At 37.5% G+C, this 19,629-nt stretch overlaps 1 protein-coding gene, 1 long non-coding RNA gene and 1 pseudogene across 3 annotated transcripts in view; 1 reads left to right on the top strand and 2 right to left on the bottom strand.

The window, feature by feature from the left end:
* Positions 1 to 14,177, top strand: part of IPO7 (importin 7) — a 55,855-nt gene extending 41,678 nt beyond the window's left edge. Inside the window, exons 16-25 of the mRNA XM_077866525.1 lie at positions 638 to 766; positions 2,481 to 2,547; positions 2,631 to 2,756; positions 3,236 to 3,333; positions 5,532 to 5,627; positions 6,333 to 6,553; positions 6,640 to 6,845; positions 8,452 to 8,658; positions 11,299 to 11,415; positions 12,041 to 14,177. Coding sequence (XP_077722651.1) covers positions 638 to 766; positions 2,481 to 2,547; positions 2,631 to 2,756; positions 3,236 to 3,333; positions 5,532 to 5,627; positions 6,333 to 6,553; positions 6,640 to 6,845; positions 8,452 to 8,658; positions 11,299 to 11,415; positions 12,041 to 12,138 — 1,365 coding nt within the window. The 3' untranslated portion in view covers positions 12,139 to 14,177. The remainder of the gene's footprint in view (positions 1 to 637; positions 767 to 2,480; positions 2,548 to 2,630; positions 2,757 to 3,235; positions 3,334 to 5,531; positions 5,628 to 6,332; positions 6,554 to 6,639; positions 6,846 to 8,451; positions 8,659 to 11,298; positions 11,416 to 12,040) is intronic.
* The window catches only part of LOC144294699 (uncharacterized), a 48,728-nt gene that overhangs the window by 24,586 nt on the left and 4,513 nt on the right, over positions 1 to 19,629 (bottom strand). For both annotated transcript variants that reach the window (XR_013362102.1, XR_013362101.1), the window contains exon 2: positions 14,796 to 14,907. This is a non-coding gene — a long non-coding RNA (uncharacterized LOC144294699). The remainder of the gene's footprint in view (positions 1 to 14,795; positions 14,908 to 19,629) is intronic.
* Positions 3,460 to 5,622, bottom strand: LOC144294696 (dCTP pyrophosphatase 1 pseudogene; annotated as a pseudogene).

The following is a 19,629-nucleotide window of genomic DNA, read 5'->3' as shown; positions in this document are numbered from 1 at the left end:
CTGTATAGTGATTTGTGTGATGCAGTTTATATTCTTGCTGAATATCGAGCAATAAGAATCTAGCTCTTGGTATTTGTTGTGGATTTAAGCAAAAAGCAAAGAGTTTTGTGAAAAACTGATTTTGAAGTAGGTAAGGATATTTGAATAACTGTAACAGCATTCATTAAATATGTATATTGCATTTATAATAAGATTATTATTCTGTTCTCAGATATTTGAAAACAATTGAATTTTATAACAAAAATCCTTGAGTAGTATACCTGTATTTGGGCATTTTTAAATATTACTAAACATATTCATAATATTAAGCACTTTCTATGCCTTGCCTCATTTAATCCTCACAGTATCTCTATGATAAAGTTCTCAAATGATATGTCAGGAAACAGGTCGAGTAACTTAAGGTCACCTAGTAAGTGGTAGTAGTACCACTTGCTTATAGAGCCCAGATTCTTAATTACTATTAATCAGTTTGGTAACATTGATTGGTTTTGCTGTCCCTGTGAGAACATTTCAAAAATAAAGTTTTTTTAATTGATTAATTAATTAATTTATTTATTTATTTTTCCAAAAATAAAGTTTTAGACCAAAATGTGTTTTTATTGTTTTAATAGCAAGCTTTATATTCTCTTGAATCTAGGCTATGACATTTAATCAGGTAATCCAGACTGGACCAGATGAAGAAGGAAGTGATGACAAAGCAGTTACTGCTATGGGAATCCTGAATACCATTGACACGCTACTTAGTGTAGTTGAAGATCATAAAGAGGTAAAGTGATCCAATGTTCTAAGGTTTTGATCCAGGTCTTAGGGAATTTAAAGCCATTCTTCAACAACTGTTCTAATGCTTTTTTTGGAAGGCTCTGGCTTATCTAATCCTTATTTTTAACATGTACCTTGATTTTGCTATCTTTTAACTAGTTCCCTTTTGTAGGAGACTGTTGGGATCTTATAAATATTTTAGGTTGTTTAATATTAGAAGGAAAAGGAAGGAAGTATTTGTATTACCATATCCTTACCTCAAGTCTCAGGATTTTGGCTCCTTAGATTATCTATCCAGATCCAGTAGTGTGGTGATTCCTAGGAAAACCTTCCTGGCTTTCCTTTTTTTGTTTTTAAATAGGGAGAGGGCAGAAGGAGAGAGAGAATCTTATGCAGATTCCACGCCTAGCACAGAGCCTGATGCAGGGTGCGATCTCTTAATTATGGTAAACTACACATAACAAAAAATTTACTGCCTTAACCATTTTCAAGTGTACGGTTCAGTAGTGTTGACTATACATTGTTATGCTTCCATTACTATTGTATTTCTAGTTTTCTTTTATAGTTGTCTTTCATAAACAAAATTGTAATTGTTAATTTTTAAAAATGAAATATAAGACATTCAGAAAAGGATAAAGGATAAAGAACAGAAAACTATAACCAATACCCTTTAACTCCCACCTGAATTTATTGGATTTTAACATTTTATAGTATATCCTTTTGGCTTTATTTCCAGTAAGAAAACCAATTCAGATAGATGTAATTGAAGCCTTTGGGGTACCACTTCCTAATCCAATTTCTTTATTTCTTTCCGTTAGAAGTAACTAGTGTCCTGAATTTGGTGTTTATAATTCCAGTGCAGATTTTTATATTCATAAATCATGTTTTCAGATTATCTGCAAATTGCCTTTTGTTACAGGAGATTTTCAGTAAACTATATTCTGCAGTATAATTGGAGATAGAAGCCATGAGGAATTCTCTAGCTGCCTATGGTTAATAAATTAGTTGTTGCTATATTTGAAGAGTTAAAAATGTTTTAAATATATGTAATTGAAATGGATGTCCTGGTTCTATATCCAGTTAGTAAATTTTACCTCCTCTCCCCTCCCCACATTAAACATTCTAATGGCTTCCAGGGACTTGGGGTCTATTGAGGATCATACTGGCAATTCAAGAGGAATTTGTATTTTTGGTCTTGGGTGTTATGGTTCACTATATCTTAACAGTTATATAAATAGAGGTGATTCGGAATTAGTGGGAGTGGTAAGAATAATGCCTTCTTTCAAATAATTTTTCTGTAAGCCACTGACAGTGACTTTTCAATTACACTTGAGTTGAATTGATTTATATTTAAATATTTAAACACAAAAGGGTTTGTAATCTATCTGGAAAATGATGTGGTTCCTTTATTTTCATAATTATATTCTCTGGATGCTATTTTTTCCTCTACTTTTCTTAGGTAAATTGTGCATGTGATTCCCTGTGTTTGTTTCATTGTAATGGTATCTCATTAAGTTGTAATGGTATTACATTAAGTTTCAATTCCACATTAACCCACAATTTGGGTTACTTTCAAACAAAGACTTAAAAAACAACAAAGACTTAAAATGATTTATGATGCCGACTTTATATTTCAATAAGCAGTGAGTTGGATTATGCATTATTCATTAATTCATTCACTAGTGTGCAGCAGTTACATACAGTTTTCTCTTCTCTTTTAGATAACCCAGCAACTTGAAGGAATCTGTTTACAGGTCATTGGAACTGTTTTACAACAACATGTCTTAGGTATATACCCCTGATTGTGCTTAAAATTTCCTACTTTTCTGTATCAGCAAACATTGTCCTAACAACTCCATACTGTCTCTTAGAATTCTATGAAGAGATCTTCTCTTTAGCACATAGTTTGACATGTCAACAAGTGTCTCCGCAAATGTGGCAGTTGCTACCTCTGGTATTTGAGGTTTTTCAACAAGATGGATTTGATTACTTTACAGGTAAGTAAAGTCAGCATATTAATACTGAGAATTTCTCCCTGTTTTGATTCATTTTTAGTATATCACTTGAACATATACTTTAGAACATTGTAAATGCTTCTTAGATATTTTCATTTGCAGTTAATACTCCAGGATAACATTGATTTCCATTATATGTTTTGATTTAGTTATGCTTCTAGATTTGTTTCCTTTAACACATTCTTACCCTCCTGTCCCTGAGCTCATGACCAGTCTTTTTTGTACAATATAATAATACTCTTTGTATAATGTACAGTCTTTTTTGTACAATATAATAATACTCTTTGTATAATGTATATATATATACTGCTAGGGACCAAACAAATTCATATTTGCTTTCTTTTTCTAAGGAGATATTTCAGAAACAGCATTTACATTAGTAAAGGTTTTAACTTTTAGTAATTTTTTGTTTTAATTAGTTTAATTCATTTTTAATATTTTTATGCTTTTCTTTAATGCAGATATGATGCCTCTGCTTCATAATTACGTAACAGTTGATACAGATACACTTCTGTCTGATACCAAGTATCTTGAAATGATATATAGTATGTGTAAGAAGGTAGGTCATTTTTAGTTAATATAATGATATGTCATGAGGCTGGTGCTGTAAAAAGTAAGTTGTGATGAGTGAAGATACGTGATACATTATGGTGAACATATTATATGGGTTTGACAGAACAAGGGCTTTTTTTTTAAGGATTTTATTTACTTTAGATAGCATAAACAGGGAAGGGGCAGAGGGAGAAGCAGACTCCCCACTGAGCAGGGAGCCCAACTCAGGACTCGATCCCAGGACCCTGAGATCATGACTTGAGCTGAAGGTTAACCACTGAGCCACCCAGGCACCTCTGTGTGCCCTGACGTTAGCTGGAGTTACGTTTTTAATTTTTCTTAGAGTGCCTGGAGCTTACCTTACCATAGTTCTTTAATAGGTTTTGAATCTAAAGAAGGAAGGATCTGGCAGCCTGGGTGGCTCAGCGGTTTAGCGCCACCTTCAGTCCGGGGTGTGATCCTGGAGACTCCCATGTCCGGCTCCCTGCATGGAGCTGGCTCCTCCCTCTGCCTGTGTCTCTGCTTTTCTCTCTCTCTGTGTCTCATGAGTGAATAAATAAAATCTTAAAAAAAAAAAAAAAAGATTGAACTTATTTGAGTGATATTGAAAGGATCAGGAACAAAGATTTTTATAAAGAAAATTCTTGGAGGATACAGTTTATGGAGGCTCTACAGAAATTATGTAGTAAATAGCAAGATTGTAAAAACCAGGAGTTTATTTAAAATGAAAGTCAAAAGTACTGTGCCATTTCTTGGAAAATCAGAAGTAAATGTATGCAGAATGTTACTTTTTTTTGAATAATGCTTTTCTTACACAAGAGATATGGGATATAATTGAATTCATTATTTATTGTCAATTATATAGTTTATGTTATTACTCTGGGAACAGTGATAATCTATACCATCTACTTTCCTTTTCCAGAAGTTACCCTTAACACTTAGAATTCTTTAGTCTAATTAGGTCAGTTCCATGTTTTTTATTTCTTGTTTAGGAATAGCATTTGCCATCAACAAGCTGCCTCTTTTAACTCCTCTCCCAATTCAATGAGACTTTCTTATTTTATGAGACTTGTGTAGAGAAAGGTCTTTCCTAGAAATCTCAGCCTTTTTTTTTTTTTTTTGGTACTTCTTTACATACGAGCTAGATATCTTCCTAAGAAAAGTAGAGTGCTTTAGCTACCATGGTTGTATGAGAAGACCGTGGTTTTCAACATGTTGTAGTCCAGAATGGCCCTACAGCGGAGGTGATTTGATTATGTAGACCAAGATGTGTGATGGCTGAGATATAACCAACCAGTAACTCCAAATTCTGACAGTTGCTTTGGATTATAGTCTGTACAATGAATATTGTAATCATTTATATTAATTAGAATATCTTAAAAACTCAAGGGACTATAGGCAGGGTACAGATATTCTGTGATTTAAAGGTTTGGTTGTTTTTGTTTTTGCTAACCAAAACTTTTATTGAGAACAAAAATACCAGTAGACTGTCTACTGGAGGTTCTTGGGCCTCAGACCTTAGGAAATAGGGCCCCTAAACCTGTGATCTGTTAGAAAAGGACTAGAACAAAGTTCCACAGCCAGGCCACTTTCTGTTTCTCAGATGCCATGCTGAGTTGCAGGTCCTTTGCCCAGGTTTCTAGGTTGAGGCCTGGCCTGTGGACTCACAGCCTCAAGGTTTGCAGGCCCCACAGCTTGGTCTTCAGAGGTGGCCCAACGGGGAAGTCTGTACTTGAGGGCAGAGCCACGGGACAGATGTGCTGGGTAGCACCAGCAGTTGAGGTCCATCTTGGAGAGCACCATTTGGGGCAGGTCCACATGGCAGCGGGCTGCTAATGCTACCAGGTAGATGAGGACGTCACTAAGCTTCTCTTGAAGGGCTGCCCGTTCCCTGGGGGACTGGGCTTGGCCAGGCTCCTCATCAGGCTTCCACTGAAAGAGCTCCACCACTTCCCCCGGGCCCACCGAGGCGGGGGTGGGGCCGGCCCCAGTCTTGTTCAGCAGCAAACTCAGCATGCAGGCGGCGGATGTCCTCGAGTGTGGGCAAGTGTGGGCTCCGGGCTGAAGCTGAAGTGGCTGGCAGCAGCAGTACTGTCTCCCCCCGTGTCCCCACGCGCGCCCCCATTCGCCCAAGACATGCCACCCATCATGCACCAGCCGGGATGCATAGGACCCTCACTGCAGTTTTATATTTGTGTTGATCAGGTTCTTACAGGAGTTGCAGGAGAAGATGCAGAGTGTCATGCAGCAAAATTGTTAGAAGTCATCATTCTACAATGCAAAGGGCGTGGCATTGACCAGGTCAGTGGGGTTAACTTAATGATTCCTATTTGAGGCTACGTAGAGAGAATCTTTACCTCCAGTTTACTTCTTTTGGGGCAGTTGCTGTGTATTTTGTGTTTTATTGTTTATTATGACACTAGATAACATTTCTTAAATGTTTGTTTAAAATTTAACCGATATATAATGATCCTATCTTTAATATGTATGAAAATATAACTGGCAAGTTTTATGGCTGTTTGTTATCATGCAAGGTAAGTATTTTTATAGTAGGCTCTGAGAGTATTGTGTGCTACATTTATCACATTGCAGTAAGGTGGATTTGGTTAAATTTCCGTGGTTTCTTCCCCCCCCCCCCCCCCCCCACCGTGGTCAGTTTCAATAGGATTTTTTTCTTAGCTTTATTGACATAAATTAAATAAAATGTCATATAAGCATAAGGTGTACAACAGATGAATTGATAAAGATGTATATGTGTTGTGAAGTGATTATTACAGTAAGATTAGCCAATAAGAATATTGTGAATCCAGTTGGCTATCCTGGTGAGGATCTAATAGCTTAGTGAATACTTGTCTTCTCTAACGTTAGGTTTTTCAGTGAGTGCCTAGGCCAACACTAAAAACTATTGGTCATCTAATAGAAAAAGAGATTAGTTGAGGCAATAGGTTACTATGGTCAGACTGCTATTACTTAAGGTTTTGGAATATTTTGCTGTCTTCTTTATAGTGCATTCCCTTATTTGTGGAAGCAGCTTTAGAGAGACTGACAAGAGAGGTGAAGACAAGTGAACTTCGGACAATGTGCCTGCAAGTTGCCATTGCAGCTTTGTACTATAATCCACACCTACTTCTCAACACCTTAGAAAATCTTCGCTTCCCTAATAATGTTGAACCAGTTACAAATCATTTTATTACACAATGGCTTAATGATGTTGATTGTTTCTTGGGGTAAGTGACATATTGGATCTTTTTTTATTTAACTTTGTGAGATACTCTACTTATTAAAAATATATATACTTTATTTTATTTTTTAGACTTCACGACAGAAAGATGTGTGTTCTGGGCCTTTGTGCTCTTATTGATATGGAACAAATACCACAAGTTTTAAATCAAGTTTCTGGACAGATTTTGCCAGCTTTTATCCTTTTATTTAATGGATTAAAAAGAGCGTATGCCTGCCATGCAGAACACGAGAATGACAGTGATGATGATGATGAAGCTGAAGATGATGATGAAACTGGTAAGGGATTTGTGGTGGAGGAAGCCACACTTATTACCTGGTTAGAAACATCAGTAGACTTATTTTTTTTTAACCCTTCTGAAAAAATGAGGGATCATGGCCAAATGCTTTCATTATTTATTCATAAAAAGACTGCCTTATCGGGCAACCGAGGTGGCTCAGCAGTTTAGCACTGCCTTTCGCCCAGGGTGTGATCCTGGAGACCCAGGATCGAGTCCCACATCAGGCTTCCTGCATGGAGCCTGCTTCTCCCTCTGCCTGTGTCTCTGCCTCTTTCTCTCTGTGTCTCATGAATAAATAAAATCTTTTTAAAAAGAAAGAAAGGAAGACTACCTTATCTTCCTGCTGGAGTGTAAGGTCTGCGAAGGCCAGAACTTTGGCTAGATCTCCTGACATGTAAAGCAATTCTAGGTATTTATGGTTTCTGCTGTTGGCAAACATCTATTATCTATTAGTGCTAAAACCAAGTATACCTGCACTATAAAATTTTGATTAGGTTGGGCAGCCCCTGTGGTGCAGCGGTTTAGCGCCGCCTGCAGCCCCAGGCATGATCCTGGAGACCCTGGATCCAATCCCACATCGGGCTCTGTGCATGGTGCCTGCTTCTCCCTCTGCCTGTGTCTCTGCCTCTCTCTCTCTCTCTGTGTTTCTATGAATAAATAAATAAATACTCTTTAAAAAAAATAAATAAATTGGTTTTATTAAAATAATAAAATTTGATTAGGTGGCTAATACAAATGGACACTACAGACTACAAGAGTATAAATTGATAGAATGTTGGTTAAGAGAAATTATTATAATAGTTTCAGAATAAGATAGTTATTGCTGTTTTTGTCTTTTATCATTTACTGACCTAGCTGGCCTTTAAAAAAATAACAACTCCGGGATCCCTGGGTGGCACAGCGGTTTAGCGCCTGCCTTTGGCCCAGGGCGCGATCCTGGAGACCCAGGATCGAATCCCACGTCGGGCTCCCGGTGCATGGAGCCTGCTTCTCCCTCTGCCTGTGTCTCTGCCTCCCTCTCTCTCTATGTGACTATCATAAATAAATTAAAAAAAAAATTAAAAAAAAACTCAGAAAGGTGTTCTAAGGACATAACATAAACTATATTATTTTACTGTTGGTGTTTGGTTCGGTATATACCATAAGGCCCAGAGCCCAAGTGCTGAATTTCATCTTATGTAATCCTTTTTCAAACCTCTGGTATTAAGAATTGTGGTTGAGTTTCTTGAATTTTTATGAGAATGTTTTATTCTGATTATTGCTAAATATTTATTTAAATATTTATTTATTTGTTTGTTTATTTGAGAGAGAGAGGGAGAGAGAGAAGGGCAGAGGGAGAGGCAGAGAGAATTTCAAGCAGCCTGGATGCTGAGCACAGAGCCTGACGTGGCGTTTGATCTCATGACCCCAGAACAGGACTGGAGTCAGATGCTTAACCAGCTGTCCCAACCAGGTGCCCCATTGAATATTGTATTTAAACACCAATTCTTAGAATTTGAATTTATTCATTTGTGATTTGTAATTTACTAACTGTGATCATTGTCAGTTTGTTCAGTAACAGAATACCTCAGTGTTAACAAATGCACCTATTTATGACTTGGCAGAGGAACTGGGGAGTGATGAAGATGATATTGATGAAGATGGGCAAGAATATTTGGAGATTTTGGCTAAACAAGCAGGTGAGGATGGAGATGATGAAGATTGGGAAGAAGATGATGCTGAGGAGACTGCTCTAGAAGGCTACTCCACAATCATTGATGATGAAGATAACCCTGTTGATGAGTATCAGATATTTAAAGCTATATTTCAAAGTAAGTCAACTTGTTATATGTAATTCAGACAGCTCTATATGATCCATTTCCCTGAACCTATCTGTTCTTACTTGTGTCTGTCACTTAAGGGATTTTAGGTATATCAAACCCAAACTAGACTATGGTTTAAGGACTAGTAGCTAGTATCTGAAGTTACTGCGGTTGCCATAGGGTTTCAGAGTATTTCCTCATTTTATTATTTTACTGTTATTTAGATGTGTATGTAATAGGAAGATACTATATTTCAAAATTTATGCAATGACAGTTCCTCTTTCCCACTTCTGATTTCTGCCCTTTCAGCTTTCTCTAGAAATACCCACTTTTATTATCTGTTACTTGTTTTTGTATCTTTTTTCCCTCTGGCCAAAACCGTAGTTAACTTTCTGAGAATTTGACCATTTTTAATATCAGTTATCTTGGAATCCCTTTTCTTTTTTCCTGTAACACATTGTATGTGGCTATACCATCCATTGCTTGGACTTCACCAAATAAAACATCTGTGTTCTAGGGGTGCTTGTGTGGCTCAGTGGTTGGACGTCTGCCTTTGGCTAGGGCATGCTCCCGGGATCTGGGATTGAGTCCCACATTGGGCTCCTTGCATGGGGCCTGCTTCTCCTTCTGCCTGTGTCTCTACCCCTTTCTCTCTCATGAATAAATAAATAAAATCTATAAAAAAATCTGTGTTCTGTCCAGCTTAAGAAATTAAAATTGGCACTATATTTGAAATACCCTTTCCGGGATCCCTGGGTGGCGCAGTGGTTTAGCGCCTGCCTTTGGCCCAGGGCGCGATCCTGGAGATCCGGGATCGAATCCCACGTCAGGCTCCCGGTGCATGGAGCCTGCTTCTCCCTCTGCCTGTGTCTCTGCCTCTCTCTCTCTCACTGTGTGCCTATCATAAAAAAAAAAAAAAAAAAAAAAAATGAAATACCCTTTCCCCCACAGAGTGCTATCATTCCTGTATATTATAAGAACTTTGATGTTGAATGAGTTCTCTGATAACCAGGCATTAGTCTTCCAAACCCATGGCAAAGCAGTTATGATGCAAGGTTACAGAAATACAACAGATTGGTTTTTGAGCTACATGTCGGGCAGCAAGAATTGAATGAGGTGCCAAGAATTATAGACTTGTTTTTGTCCATGATTTTGTATTTTATAGACTTAAGTCGGGCAGCCCAGGTAGCTCAGTGGTTTAGCGCCATCTTCAGCCCAGGGTGTGATCCTGGAGACCCGGGATCGAGTCCCACGACAGGCTCCCTGAATGAGCCTGCTGCTCTCTCTGCTTGTGTCTGCCTCTCTGTGGTGTGTGTGTGTGTCTCTCATGAATAAATAAATAAAATCTTAAAAAAAAGAATTATAGACTTAAATATATGTTAATCCCAAAAGGATGGTTTATAGTTGAGGACCAGTGCATAGTAAATGCAATAAAGTAGAAATAGAAAATCGTGTGATTAGTTGTCCGATTTCCCCCACCCCCAAAATATCTGGCATCTGATACATGAAGAAATTGGTTTTCATTCTTGGAATTACTATGTTAAAAACTTATTTTGTGGCAGTCTTTTTTTTTTTTTTTTTAATTTTTTATTTATTTATGATAGTCACAGAGAGAGAGAGGCAGAGACATAGGCAGAGGGAGAAGCAGGCTCCATGAACCGGGAGCCCGATGTGGGATTCGATCCCGCGTCTCCAGGATCGCGCCCTGGGCCAAAGGCAGGCGCCAAACCGCTGCGCCACCCAGGGATCCCTGTGGGAGTCTTTATAGAGAATTTTTTTCTCCCTCTCAAACTCACTCAGTATACACCTACCCCTTTGAATAGCTACTTAATTGAAACAGGGAAATACGTGGTCAGACTTGGTACCCTTAACTGTCATTTTATCTAGTGCATGTTTTTGTAAAACATTGAGATTTTAATTTTTTTTTAAGATTTTACTTATTCATGACACACAGAGAGAGGCAGAGACATGAAAGGGAGAAGCAGGCTCCCCATAGGGAGCCCGATGCAGGGCTTGATTCTGATCCCAGGACTCTGGGATCACGCCCTGAGCGGAAGGCAGATGCTCAACTGCTGAGCCACCCAGGCATCCCAAAACACTGAAATAATACCTGGTCTTGTCATGTACTGGGAAAATTTGTTCTGCATTTATCACAGATTGGATTTGACCATTAATTTAGGCTATAACATAAAACGTGAGCATTTTAAAGTTTTCCTACTTTATTACTTAAGTATATAAGAACTGTTTTCAGCTCTGATTTTTAAGTATTTATTTGTTTGAGAGAGAGTGATGGAGAGATATCATGAGTGGGAGGAGGGGCAGAGGGAGAGGGAGAAGCAGATTCCCCACTGAGCAGGAAGCCAGATGCCTGAGGTGAAGGCAGACACTTAACCGAAAGAGCCATCTTGGCACCCCTCAGCTCTGATTTATTTGCTAGAGATATGAAGTATGAGAGTGATTAGAGTTTTTGTAGCATAAAACTAAGCGAGAATTTTTTCTCCCTATATCTTTCACAAATAAGTTAATCTAAATTATTATTGGGAAAATATAAAATAGATCAGAATTTAAGTACTAGAGGTGAAGTAGAAGGAACACAATAGAAAGGCCTCTTGTATTATTACTCTTTTTTCCCTTGTTTTCTTTTGATAGCTATACAAAATCGTAATCCTGTGTGGTATCAGGCTTTGACTCATGGTCTTAATGAAGAACAAAGAAAACAGTTACAGGATATAGCAACTCTGGCTGATCAAAGAAGAGCAGCTCATGGTATGTCAGTGGACCACAGCCTCTCTTGAATGCAATTTATGAGTTGATACAGCTTTAAAATTTTATATTAATGTTTTAAAATTATATAAAAGCTACAGTTACAGGTGATAGGAATTCAGAAGGAATGAAATGAAGAAATGAATTGTTTTTTGCCAAGTTGACTGATTTTAAGTGTAGTCCTAATAATTTTCTATAGGTCTTATTAGACTAATTTAATTTTCAAAGAAGTATTCTCCTTACAAAAAGCACAGCTCTCTAAGGTGTGGATTTGCCTGCACTAGATTTATTAGCTGTTACTCCCTTTGAAGACTGACTCCTGATTCAGTATTTGACTTAGGTGTATTTAAAGATTTTTTATTTTAACATCAGAAAGTGAAAGTTGGCCAAAAGTCTCCAGCATTCAACATGAGAGTTTATCTTCTCTCTGTAATGTACCTCTCTTCCTCTCTTACTCCTATACAAGAGAAGGAAGGAGGGGACAACTTTGGAACTTTGGCTAATACTAGTGGGTTAAGCTTTTGTAAATGTCTATCAATTCCTTCTCTTCTTCAAAGTAGTAAGATGATTAAATACCCTATTAAACTTTCACTTAAAAAAATAAACTTTCACTTACTTGTTTTTTTAGAATCCAAAATGATTGAGAAGCATGGAGGATACAAATTCAGTGCTCCGGTTGTGCCAAGTTCTTTCAATTTTGGAGGCCCGGCACCAGGGATGAATTGAGTTATCACTTTATTTCCTGCTGTGTGATTGTAGTGAAGAGCTTGTGTTCCTCCTAGTAGCGGTTCCAGAACTGGTTCATGTTATCTACTCTAAACTAATTGATCAATAGATGGACAGAAAAACCCAGGCAGTGGGACCTGATCATGCAACTTGGCACTGAAAAAGAAACCAGAGGGATTTCGGGGGGGAGGGCGGTAATTTGGGGGTGGTATTTTCTTTATTTTTTGAAGAAAGTAAGATTCTGACTGAAAGTTCAAGTGACACTGTGGAAATCTGAAACGAGGGGATGTCATGAAGGCAGCTTTTCTTTTTCTGAGGAAAAAATAGGCATGGGCTACAGGACTATTTAAAATGTCTCATTTACAGTATAAGCTCAAAGGTAGATGTAATTTTTACACCTATGAGTATTTGTCCGATTTCTGTCTCTTCTTCACCATTGGGTATCTATTCTTTATATGTAAATAAGATAAGGTAATCAATAGCCTTATTCAATCTTCATCATTTTCATTCATCAAAGATTGTTCCTATGTAGATTATTGGACATTTATTATAGCACTACATAACTGATTAAAAAAAATCTGTAAATGAATTAGCACTTTCATATTGAAACAAGCCTGCTAGCCTATGTATAAAATAGCAAAATGTTTGCTGTTTATAAAAAGAAGGGATGTAATGGGGTGGGGGGCAGGGGTAATTTCAAGTTATTAATTTAAAAATGAACTAGCAATTTTGTACCTGGTGACTTTGTGGTGCACTCACCTCTGATAGTGACTTGAATTCGGTATGTTAAAAGGGGTTAGTGATATTTCATTGCTGCTAAAAAATGACAACTCCCTCTGTGTCCTGTTTTCTTAAAGCTCTCAGTGTACAAGTGGAGACTTGGATACAAGACCTTACTGTATCAAATAAGAAAGGTGATATTTGAAGCATGTAAATTGGATATAAAGTTCTACTCTTAAAGAGTTGATCAAAGAGTATGGCTAAACAACTATATATGCAATCTATTAAAAGAACTTAATTCGGCTATTATGTCTTGATTTGATTGCAGTTTTTTCCTAATTATAAAACTTTTTCTTCATTGGCCTGTTTTTATCCTGTACCTAGAAAGAGTGCAGAATGCACACTTTTAAAATTTAACACCTGCCCATATCCCCGTCTTCCTATCCCCTCTTGTTGATTGTGGTATCTGATCTTAAATAGCTAGGCTGAAGGCACACGGTTCCCTCCAAAAACCACTATTGATACCACTGCAAAAACAAGCCAGCAACAAAGACAATGTGGAGAGGTTGGCTTGCTTCCTTCTCTCCTAACTGCATGTTGAAAAATAAGCCTTTATTGATCTTAAACATCTGTCAGATGAGTCATACATTGGGTTATTTTTTTATATACATGTATACACACAATATTTCAAATTGAAAGCAACATCTCAATGGATTCAAAGCTATTAAATGCTGTTGTCTATAACAGACTAGGAAATTTATAACTGTAAAAATGAAACAAATGCACATATTGATATTTAAAATGCATAATGAAGAAAACCCATTGGTGTTGTGTTTTTCTTGTATGCCAATAATTAAGCCACTACTGTTGGCACTGTTTGGTTTTCTATTTTAACACTGAAGGAGTGAAAGTATTTCCTATATTTATGAATTTACTATGAAAATCTTGGCAAAAAAACAAAAAACAAAAAAAAATTGTCTGTCTAAAATGTGTGGGTGAAAACTGTTAATCAAGTGTGTTTCTACTTTTTTTCCCCCCAAGTTGGACACCATCTGTATACCCTAGGTTGCTTAAGGGGATTTCACTATTATATAAAATCAATAAAATTAAAACGGAGTAGTTGTATATATGCAACATTGTGTACAGAGGGGATATATTGAATAGTATTAAACATTTTTGTCTTCCTTTACCTTTTATCCCTTAATATCTAGTCTACTTTTTTAAATTTCAGACTTCAGTACTCTTTGAATTGATAATTCCAATTTTCACATTGTTATTGGAAAACCATATCTAATAAAGGTTTTAGTTATTCCCATGAACAGTATGAAAATTCTCATTTCCTGAGCTTTTATTCCAAGAAAATGTATTGGTATGTCTCTGAGAATAAGTTTTTTTGTCTCCTCTGTCATACAATCCAAACTAATCTCCATTTATAGATTTTAATTGAAAAAAAAAAAGATTTTAATTGAAATTAAAGACCTTAAAATTAAAATATATTTAATATTAAATAGTATTCATGTTAGTTTCTAAAGTATCAAATATATATCATTTATTTACAGTATTTCCTTAAATTTAACATCAAATTATAGTTTTTATAGATTATGCACCTTGATATTTGTCAGTGCTTCTGGATAAGGTTGTAGGACTTTGGATAAGAGTGTTTACAGACTTGTAATTGGTTGTGTGTAGATATTATTTAACATAAAGTCTTTCCCACAGTTTCACTAACCTGTAACTTATTTTTTAATTTATAGAAGTTAATTCTGATTTTGTTTGGGTTTCAATTTTTGTTTTGTCTAATGGCTGACAGTGTAGAATCTTCACTTTTTGGTAAACTTAAGCCATCTATTTTTTTTTAATGTATTCATTTATCATTATTAAAGGAAGTTAATCTGTTTCTCTCCAGGTAATAAAATGATAATTACTAAGCTACATACCTTATCAAGATAGTGACTGCTGTGCTCACCCCTGGAAGAGACCAGAGTGTAGAGCAGGGGTGGCCAAACCACAGCCATGATTGTATGCTTCTTTTCGCCCTAGATGTAGGCCCTGAAGCAAGCATGAAGAAAAAGTCATTAGGAACTGTGTTAATATGACTAAACCATGTCTTTGGGAAGATCTAACACAATGCCTTAATCATAGTAGGCATTCCATAAGTGTTTGTAAAATGAATGACCTAAAATTACATTAAAACATCCATTACAAAAATGTCAGTTCTGTTTTATATAATTTAAATTTTGGTGAAGATTATCTGTGACTTTTTTTTTCTTTTTCTTTTTAGCATTCCTGAATTCTGTTTTACCCTTGATGAGATTGGCCACTCTTGCTATAGCACTTTGGTGAATGTGGTTCTTACAAAGGGAAACTAGATGGCCAGCTAGAAATCTAGGATTTTATTTTATTTTATTTTATTTTAATTTTTATTTATTTATGATAGTTACAGAGAGAGAGAGAGGCAGAGACACAGGCAGAGAGAGGGAGAAGCAGGCTCCATGCACCAGGAGCCCGACATGGGACTCGATCCCGGGTTTCCGGGATCACGCCCTGGGCCAAAGGCAGGCGCCAAACCGCTGCGCCACCCAGGGATCCCGGATTTTATTAATATGCAAGGAGAAAGTATCTTTTTTATAACTTTTTTTGTGAGGCAACACCCTCCCCTTCTAGGTTTTTAAAAGCATAAGTGATATGTCATATGTGTCTGGATTCTGCTTTCATGTATAGGTTGAAATTTGTCAGTTATACTCAATATTTGGATCCTATATTTAAATGCTTCCTGTCTGAGTCTTAAGATTTCTTTTAAAATCCTTTAATAAACTCAAACTAGAAATACAAGGAACTCCTCAACCTGAAAAAAGGCAAGAACAAAAACCTAAAGCTAATTAATGGACATAGTGATGAGAAATTAAAATCTTACCCCTACAATCAAGAACCAGACAAGCAAGTTCCTTGTTGCCATTTTTATTCAGCATTGTACATAAGGCTGTAGCCAGGGCAATTAGGCAGGAAGAAGAAATAAAAGGCTTCCAGATTAGAAAGGAAGAGGGGAAACTATTTGCAGATGACATACATGATCTTGTATAAAGCTTATAGGAATCCCTACACAAAAAGACCTACTGACTTCATTATGGTTGCAAAACACAAGATTAATATTTTAAAAAATCAGTTGTATTTTTATACAACAGCAGTGAAATTAAATCCCACTTATATCCCCATAAAAAAATTTAGCAAAACTGAAAAACCCACTGTTGAAAACTGGAAACATTGAGACAAGACCTAAATAAATGGGAAGCGGTCCTACATTCGTGAATTAGAAGATAGTATCCTAAAGATGGCAGACCTCTCCAAATTGATCTATAGATTCTGTGTAATCCCTACAAAAAACAACTTTTTTTTTTTTTGAGGAAATGAGAAACAATTTGCATATGCAAGGGACTCAAACTAGCCGAAACAAGCTTGAAAGCAAACATGATTTTGTAATCATGACAGTGGTACTGTGTAAGGATAGACATTTTATGCTGACTAATGGAATAAAATTGAGAGTTCAGAAATCCATAAGTTTATGGTCAATTGATTTTTGACAACAATGCCAAGACCATTCAGTATTAGAATAATCTTTTCAACCAGTGGTTCTGAGACAGCTGGGTATCTATACTCAAACCACACAAAAAATTAACTCAAAGTGGTTCAAAGATTTATTATTTTTTATTTTTTTGGTTCAAAGATTTAGATAGAAGATCTCAAACTCCAGGGCAGCAGCCTGGTTGGCTCAGCAGTTTAGTGCCACCTTCAGCCTAATCCAGAAAACCTGGGATGGAGTCCCACGTCAGGCTCCCCATGTGGAGCCTGCTTCTCTCTCTGCCTGTGTCTGCCTTTCTCTGTGTGTCTCTCATGAATTAAAAAAAATGAAAGTCTCAAACTCCAAAAAAAAATTTTTTTTTAAGGATTTTATTCATGAGAGGCAGAGACCTAGGCAGAGGGAGAAGCAGGTTCCCTGCAATGAGCCCGATGTGGGACTTGATCCTGGACTTGAGAATCACACCCTGAGCCAAAGGCAAATGCTCAACCGCTGAGCCACCCAGGCGTCCCTATTGACATAAATCTTGGACTATAAATTAGGCAACAGTTTGTTGGATCTAACGCCAAAACACAAGCAACAAAAGATTAAACAGGTGATTTGAACTTCAAAATTTTAAATTGCTTCATTTTTCTTTTTTAAGAATTTTTTATTCATGAGAGACACAGAGGAAGCAGAGACATAGGCAGAGGTAAAAGCAGGCTCCCCTCAGGAGCCTCAACCCCAGGATCACACCCTGAGCCAAAAAGCCTTAACCACCGAGCCATCCAGGTGTCCCTTTAAACTGCTTCAAAGGACACTACTAGCAAGTGAAAAGACAACCCAGAGATTATGAGAAAATATCTGCAAATCCTGAGTATATAGAGGACTCTTAGAACAAAGACACCAATTTAAAAAGGAATCGGGGTGCCTGGCTGGCTCAGTAGAGCAGGTGACAATTTTTGGGTCATGAGTTCAAGCCCCATCCATGTTGGGTGAACCTACTGGAAAAAAATTTCTCCAAAGATAGATGGCCAATATCAGGAAAAGGTGTTGAACATCACTAGTCAGTAGGGAAATCACAAGGAAATATTTCACACCTACTAACATGTCTTAAGATGAACATTACAAGTTTGGTGAGGATGTGGAGAAATTGAAACCCTCATAAACTGCTGATAAAATGAAAATGCTTGGGATCCCTGGGTGGCGCAGCGGTTTGGCGCCTGCCTTTGGCCCAGGGCGCGATCCTGGAGACCCGGGATCGAATCCCATATCGGGCTCCCGGTGCATGGAGCCTGCTTCTCCCTCTGCCTATGTCTCTGCCTCTCTCTTTCTCTCTCTCTCTGTGACTATCATAAAATAAAAAAAAAAAGAAAAGAAAATGCTTATAGAAAAGTTTGGCAGTTCCTAGAAGACTGAAAATAGTGTAATTCAGAAATTCTACTGCTAGATACACATAACCAAAAGAAATGAAACATCTGCACAAAAACATGCACAATTGTTCATAGTAGCATTATAGCCAAAAGGTAGAAGAAACAACCCAAATAACCATTAATTGGTGGGTGGATAAAATGTATAGCCATACAGTCCTTTGGATATTAGGCAATAAAAAGTAATAAAGTACTGTTAAATGTTACAATGTGGATGAGCCTTGTGGCACCTGGGTGGCTCAGTGGTTGAGCGTCTGCTTTTGCCCTTGGTCATGATCCTGGAGTCCTGGGATCAAGTCCTACATTGTGCTTCCCATGTGGAGCCTCCTTCTTCCTCTGCCTATGTCTTTGTCTCTCATGAACAAATAAAATCTTAAAAGTGAATGAGCCTTGAAATTGTGAAGTCAGACAAAACTTTCTATTCATACGTAATGTCTAGAATTAAGTTCAGAAACAAAGTGGTGGTGTTGGGTGGAGAAGGAATGAAGAATTACTGCTAATGGGTGGTACAGGATTTCTTCTGGGGATGATGTTTTAGGTTAGATAGTGGTGATGGTTTGTACAGCCATTTGAATATTCTAAAAGCTACTAAAGTAAACACAAAAATGGTGAATTTTATATGAATCTCAATTTTCAGTTTTGTTAAGTCTCAAATTTGGTTAAAGTTCTCTAAAGATAACATGAAATGTTTCTAAACTTAAAAGTTTTATTCATAAAAAAAGTTTTATTCATGATTATTTAGTTGTAAGTAGTCTAGAGATTGGGAGTAAATAGTTTGAGATTGTATCTCCCCATATTTCGTTTTGCTACTAGTTCATTTGTTTATTGTTAAGTAACTCTAGGCCCAACATGGGTTTTGAACATAGTACCCCAAGATCAAGACTCACATACTCCACGGAGCCGGCCAGATGCCCTGTTCATATTTTATATCCATCACCCTATCAAACAGCCCTATTAGCTGTAGTTGGTGCCAAAGTTTTGGGGGATGGTCCTTAAAATTCTTGTTTTCCTGTAAATGTGGCTCCTCTGTTGTATCTTTTAATAGAACACATAGTATTAGGAATTTAAGACAGCCAAACTTTTTTTTTTTCCTCAGAATTACAGCACTGGGTGTTTCTCTATAGAATAGTACCAATCTGAGCAGCCCGGGTGGCTCACCAGTTTAGCGCCACCTTCAGCCCAGGGCCTGATCCTGGAGACCCAGAATCGAGTCCCAAGTTGGGCTCCGTATGGAGCCTGCTTCTCCAACTCTTTTGGCTCAGGTCGTGATCTCAAACTCTTGAGACTGAGCCTCCTGTCAGGCTCCACACTCATTGGGGAATTGTCTTGGAATTCTCTCCCTCTCCATGTACCCCTCCCTCAGGCTTGTGTATGCACGCTCATTCACTCACAAAAATAAATCTTTAGGGGAAGCCCGGGTGGCTCAGCCGTTTAGTGCCGCCTTCAGCCCAGGGCCTGATCCTGGAGACCAGGGATCGAGTACCACGTCAGGCTCCTTGCATGGAGCCTGCCTCTCTCTCTCTCTCTGCCTCTGTCTCTCACGAATAAATAAAGTCTTTAACAACAAAAAAATATAATAAATCTTACAAAAAATTGCCATTTTGTCTCAAGATTGTTTACCAGGGGTGCCAGGTGGCTCAGTTGAGCATCTGACTCTTGGTTGTGACTCAGGTCATGATTTTAGGCCCTAATATCAAGCCCTGAATCAGGTTCAAACCAGGTTCTGCATGGAATTCTGCTTATTCCTCCCCCACCCCTCCCCCTGCTTGTGTGTGCACTCACTCTCTA

The sequence above is a fragment of the Canis aureus genome, chromosome 23, assembly GCF_053574225.1.
Source record: "Canis aureus isolate CA01 chromosome 23, VMU_Caureus_v.1.0, whole genome shotgun sequence".
Classification (NCBI taxonomy): Eukaryota; Metazoa; Chordata; class Mammalia; order Carnivora; family Canidae; genus Canis; species Canis aureus.
The sequence above is the reverse complement of the archived record's forward strand: the minus strand, read 5'-3'. Positions and strand labels throughout refer to the sequence as shown.